This window comes from Littorina saxatilis, linkage group LG15 (assembly GCF_037325665.1).
Source record: "Littorina saxatilis isolate snail1 linkage group LG15, US_GU_Lsax_2.0, whole genome shotgun sequence".
In the NCBI taxonomy this organism is placed as follows: domain Eukaryota; kingdom Metazoa; phylum Mollusca; class Gastropoda; order Littorinimorpha; family Littorinidae; genus Littorina; species Littorina saxatilis.
Window position 1 is genome coordinate 5,621,942 of NC_090259.1, and position 6,217 is coordinate 5,628,158.

Genomic DNA, 6,217 nt, shown 5'->3' on the forward strand with positions numbered 1-6,217 from the left:
ACGGTTGAAAGTGAATCATATGCCGTCAAAAAACGCCATTTTTTAGGGTAGGTGTGGTCACGGACCTGTGACGTCATACCCAAATATTGCTCAGATTCCAGAAACACATTTTTGAGCAGAAGAAAGACTGATCTTCAAATACACGTATATTTCTGACCAAAAAAACTGCTGTTTAACATCTGGGCCATACCACTGAAAATATATCCTGAACTTTTTGTGCTCAGTGTACGTGTGATACTGTGCCAGATGTATGCGGATCACGACCCTGGTCACGTTGACCAAGCTGACATATTGTGTGTGTGTTATTGTGCCAGGTGTATGCGGAACACGACCTTGATCCTGTTGGGAGACTCCAACCAACGCCTGTGGTTCGACATCATCACTCGCCGCTTCGCGCACTGCGGATTGTATAAGAGCCCCGGGCCATGGCACGCGCCGCGTCTCTGTCAGGTCACTGCTCATTGTCATCACGTGACCCTATGATTGCACACCGACGACCCTCCCTCCACAATCTCAGCCACCTCAGTTAGCACGGCACTTATCAGCCCCCTTACAAGGCAGAATTTGACGGATTTGCCCCGAAAAATTATCGTCAGCTGTGTTAGATACAGTCGTTGAAGAACTGAAGCAATTGAAATGGAAAATGAAGGTGTTGGTCTTAGTGCTGACGCAAGAACGCTGCATGCGAGGCATGCAGGTCCAATATTGCAAGGAGAACAGCATAATCTTGACAATAATTATCACAAGAAGAACAGCATAATCTTGACACTATCTCAAGGAGAACAGCACAATCTTGACACTATCACAAGGAGAACAGCATAATCTTGACACTATCATAAAGAGAACAGCACAATCTTGACACTATCACACGAAGAACAGCATAATCTTGACAATATCACAAGGAGAACAGCATAATCCTGACACTATCACAAAGAGAACAGCATACAGGGCCGGACCAAGTTCGTTTGAGGGGGGGGGGGGGGGGGGGGGGTTCCAACTGAAGGCAGGGGTCCAAAGTCCACTTTTTTTTTTCTCTGAGAGGTACATTGGATGGCCAGGAGGGGGGCGGGGGGTTCCGGTACCCCTGGAACCCCCCCCCCCAGATCCGGCCCTGGCATAATCTTGACACTATCACAAAGAGAACAGCATAATCTTGACAATATCACAAGAAGAACAGCATAATCTTGACACTATCACAAAGAAAGAAAACAGCACAATATTGACACTATCACAAGGAGGACAACATAATCTTGACACTATCACAAAGAGAACAGCATAATCTTGACACTATCACAAAGAGAACAGCATAATCTTGACAATATCACAACACGAACAGCATAATTTTGACACTATCACAAAGAGAACAGCACACTATTGACAATATCACAAGGAGAACAGCATAATCTTGACACTATCACAAGAAGAACAGCATAATCTTGACACGATCACAAAGAGAACAGCACACTATTGACAATATCACAAGGAGAACAGCATAATCTTGACACTATCACAAGAAGAACAGCACAATCTTGACACGATCACAAGAAGAACAGCATAATCTTCACACTATCACAAGAAGATCAGCATAATCTTGACACTATCTTACTTCTGTACAAACTACACACTTCGGCTAAACATGTGTGCTATTGCAGGATACGTTCGGGTGTGGTACATTGAACATGATACCCTGCACATTTGGCAGAATGACTGATGTCTTTTAAGTGCCACGGTGGTGGAACATGCATACCCTACACATTTGGCAGAATGACTGATGTCTTTTAAGTGCCACGGTGGTGGAACCTGCATACCCTACACATTTGGCAGAATGACTGATGTCTTTTTAGTGCCACGGTGGTGGAACCTGCATACCCTGCACATTTGGCAGAATGACTGATGTCTTTTAAGTGCCACGGTGGTGGAACATGCATACCCTGCACATTTGGCAGAATGACTGATGTCTTTTAAGTGCCACGGTGGGGGAACATGCATACCCTGCACATTTGGCAGAATGACTGGTGTCTTTTAAGTGCCACGGTGGTGGAACATGCATACCCTGCACATTTGGCAGAATGACTGGTGTCTTTTAAGTGCCACGGTGGTGGAACATGCATACCCTGCACATTTGGCAGAATGACTGGTGTCTTTTAAGTGCCACGGTGGTGGAACATGCATACCCTGCACATTTGGCAGAATGACTGGTGTCTTTTAAGTGCCACGGTGGTGGAACATGCATACCCTGCACGTTTGGCAGAATGACGGATGTCTTTTAAGTGCCACGGTGGTGGAACATGCATACCCTGCACATTTGGCAGAATGACTTATGTCTTTTGTGCCACGGTGGTGGAACATGCATACCCTGCACATTTGGCAGAATGACTGGTGTCTTTTAAGTGCCACGGTGGTGGAACATGCATACCCTGCACAGCAGACATCCAGACTAATTTTTAGTTGTTGTTGGTTTTTACATTTAGTCAAGTTTTGACTAAATGTTGAGACGAGGGTCGTAGTGTATGTGTGTGTGTGTGTGTGTGTGTGTGTGTGTGTGTGTGTGTGTGTGTGTGTGTGTGTGTGTGTGTGTGTCTGTGCGTGTGTGTGTGTAGAGCGATTTAGAGTAAACTACAGGACCGATCTTAATGAATTTTTACATGAGAGTCCCCAGACGTTTTTTTAATTTTGTGGATAAATATCTTTGATGACGTCATATCCGGCTTTTTGTAAAAGTTGAGGCGGCGCACTGTCACACCCTCACTTTTCAATCAAATTGATTGAAATTTTGGCAAAGCAATCTTCGACGAAGGCCGGACTTTGGTATTGCATTTTTAGCTTGGAGGCTTAAAAATTAATTGATGACTTTGGTCATTAAAAATCTGAAAATTGTAATTAAAATTATTCTTTTATCAAACGATCCAAAACTACGTTCATCTTATTCTTCATCATTTTCTGATTCCAAAAACGTATACATATGTTACATTCGGATTAAAAACAAGCTCTGAAAATTAAAAATAATTATAAACATTATGATTAAAATTAAATTTCCGAAATCGATTTAAAAACAATTTCATCTTATTCCTTGTCGGTTCCTGATTCCAAAAACATATAGATATGTTTGGATTAAAAACACACTCAGAAAGTTAAAACGAAGAGAGGTGCAGTAAAGCGTGCTATGCAGCACAGCGAAACCACTACCGCGCTAAACAGGCTCGTCAGTTTCACTGCGTTTTGCACGAGCGGCGGACTATGGTCATTGTTAAAAAACGCATTGCGTTCAGTTTCATTCTGTGAGTTCCACAGCTTGACTAAATGTAGTATTTTCGCCTTACGCGACTTGTTTGTTTTTGTTGTTGTTGTTTTGGTTTGTACGTGTCTAAGTGGAGGGATGGTTTTACCCACGCAAACCCCATGCCAGAACACGCAAACCCCATTCCAGAACACGCAAACCCAATGCCAGAACACGCAAACCACATGCCAGAACACGCAAACCCCATGCCAGAACACGCAAACCCAATGCCAGAACACGCAAACCCCATGCCAGAACACGCAAACCCCATGCCAGAACACGCAAACCCCATGCCAGAACACGCAAACCCCATGCCAGAACACGCAAACCCCATGCCAGAACACGCAAACCCCATGCCAGAACACGCAAACCCCATGCCAGAACACGCAAACCCCATGCCAGAACACGCAAACCCCATGCCAGAACACGCAAACCCCATGCCAGAACACGCAAACCCCATGCCAGAACACGCAAACCCCATGCCAGAACACGCAAACCCCATGCCAGAACACGCAAACCCCATGCCAGAACACGCAAACCCCATGCCAGAACACGCAAACCCCATGCCAGAACACGCAAACCCCATGCCAGAACACGCAAACCCCATGCCAGAACACGCAAACCCCATGCCAGAACGAATAGGATGAGCCACACTGTTTACGCAGGAAGGACTCTGCGTTCAACCAAGCGATGTTTATAACTATTAATGCTGGTCTTTTTACACCCCCGGTATAGGGGTGTGTATAGGTTTTGGTCGATGTGTTTGTTTGTTTGTTTGTTTGTTTGTGTGTTTGTGTTCGCATATAGATCTCAAGAATGAACGGACCGATCGTCACCAAACTTGGTGAACAGGTTCTATACATTCCTGAGACGGTCCTTACAAAAATTGGGGCCAGTCAAACACACGGTTAGGGAGTTATTGGTGGATTAAAATTATACAAGGACTTATAGAGGGAACTATTAATGGTCAAAGGGAACTAACCATTCTCACTCAGTCACTGCCACCAACTGAGAAGGTTATTTCCCTTTGACGGGGGTGTTTTTCCTACCTCGGAGGAATTTCTTGTTTATGACTGTTTTCAGAACTACTATCTCAACTCCACGATAACGTTCCTGTCCCGTAAACCGAGCATGTTTAATGCTTGTCTTTTTCATGACTGTTTCCAGAACTACTTTCTCAACTCCACGATAACGTTCCTGTCCCTTAAACTGAGCGATGTTTAATGCTGGTCTTTTTACATTTAGTCAAGTTTTGACTAAATGTTTCAACATAGAGGGGGAATCGAGACGAGGGTCGTGGTGTATGTGTGTGTGTGTGTGTGTGTGTCTGTCTGTCTGTCTGTGCGTGTGTGTGTGTGTGTAGAGCGATTCAGACCAAACTACTGGACCGATCTTTATGAAATTTTACATGAGAGTTACTGGGAATGATATCCCCGGATTTTTTTTTCGATAAATACCTTTGATGACGTCATATCCGGCTTTTTGTAAAAGTTTAGCGGCATTGTCACACCCTCATTTTTCAATCAAATTGATTGAAATTTTGGCCAAGCAATCTTCGACAAAGGCCGGACTTCGGTATTGCATTTCAGCTTGGTGGCTTAAAAATTAATTAATGACTTTGGTCATTAAAAATCTGAAAATTGTAAAAACAATTTTTTTTATAAAACGATCTAAATTTACGTTCATCTTATTCTTCATCATTTTCTGATTCCAAAAACATATATATATGTTATATTTGGATTAAAAACAAGCTCTGAAAATTAAAAATATAAAAATTATTATCAAAATTAAATTTTTGAAATCAATTTAAAAACTTGCTGAAAAATTGCATTGCGTTCATTTTCATTCTGTGAGTTCGACAGCTAAATGTTGTATTTTCGCCTTACGCGACTTGTTCATGACTGTTTCCAGAACTACTATCTCAACTCCACGATAACGTTCCTGTCCCTTAAACTTAGCGATGTCAAATGCTTTTTTTTTCTTTTCTATGACTGTTTTCAGAACTACGATCTCAACTCCACGATAACGTTCCTGACCCTTAAACTGAGCGATGTTTAATGCTGGGTTTTGTTCCATGTGTGTTTACAGAACTACGATCTTAACTCCACGATAATGTCCCTGTCCCTTGAACTGAGCGATGTTTAATGCTGTGTTTTTTCACGACTGTTTTCAGAACTACGATCTCAACTCCACGATAATGTTCCTATCCCACGCCATGCCGTTCAGTGTAGGCAGACACGCGGACCTTGTCACTATCCCCCTCCCCCGGGCACTGGACAACGTCCTCCACTACGCCACCCTGGGGGGCAAGGCCGTTATCGTCGTGCACTTCTACCGACACTTCACCATCTTTTCTGTTGCCCTGTACCGCCAGCGGGTGCGCGAAGCACGCAAAACTCTGCAGGACTTCGTGCAGCTGCACCCCAATGTCAAGGTCATCATCCGGGGTCCTCACGCTGTGTACCAATCCCACAAGGTCGTAACAATGGTCGGTGACGCAAGCGTGTCGTCATACAGGCACGTGTGGAAGGAGGAGTTTGTGGGGTTGGAGGACAACGTGTGGTTCCTGGACCTGTGGGACCTGAGTGTGGCCGCCGAGAACATGTTTATTCATCCCGTGCCTGTGGTTGCCACGGAAATGGTCAAGTTGCTGTTTGGTTACATGTGTGAGGGAGAGGTGTAAGTGTGTGTGTTTGAATGTTGCCATGGAAATGGTCAAGTTGCTGTTTGGTTACATGTGTGAGGGAGAGGTGTAACTGTGTGTGTTTGAATGTTGCCATGGAAATGGTCAAGTTGCTGTTTGGTTACATGTGTGAGGGAGAGGTGTAACTGTGTGTTTGAATGTTGCCATGGAAATGGTCAAGTTGCTGTTTGGTTACATGTGTGAGGGAGAGGTGTAACTGTGTGTTTGAATGTTGCCATGGAAATGGTCAAGTTGCT

At 44.1% G+C, this 6,217-nt stretch overlaps 2 protein-coding genes across 2 annotated transcripts in view; both read left to right on the forward strand.

Annotated features, from left to right (window-relative positions):
- The window catches only part of LOC138948334 (uncharacterized), a 135,385-nt gene extending 129,803 nt beyond the window's left edge, over window positions 1-5,582 (forward strand). Inside the window, exons 6-7 of the mRNA XM_070319843.1 lie at window positions 315-450; window positions 5,451-5,582. Of these exons, the coding sequence (XP_070175944.1) occupies window positions 315-413 (99 nt within the window). The 3' untranslated portion in view covers window positions 414-450; window positions 5,451-5,582. The remainder of the gene's footprint in view (window positions 1-314; window positions 451-5,450) is intronic.
- On the forward strand, window positions 5,493-5,960 carry LOC138948460 (NXPE family member 2-like). The gene has a single exon (XM_070320010.1). It carries the CDS (start codon window positions 5,493-5,495, stop codon window positions 5,958-5,960), a length of 468 nt encoding a protein of 155 aa, XP_070176111.1.
- The last annotated feature ends 257 nt before the right edge of the window (window positions 5,961-6,217 follow it).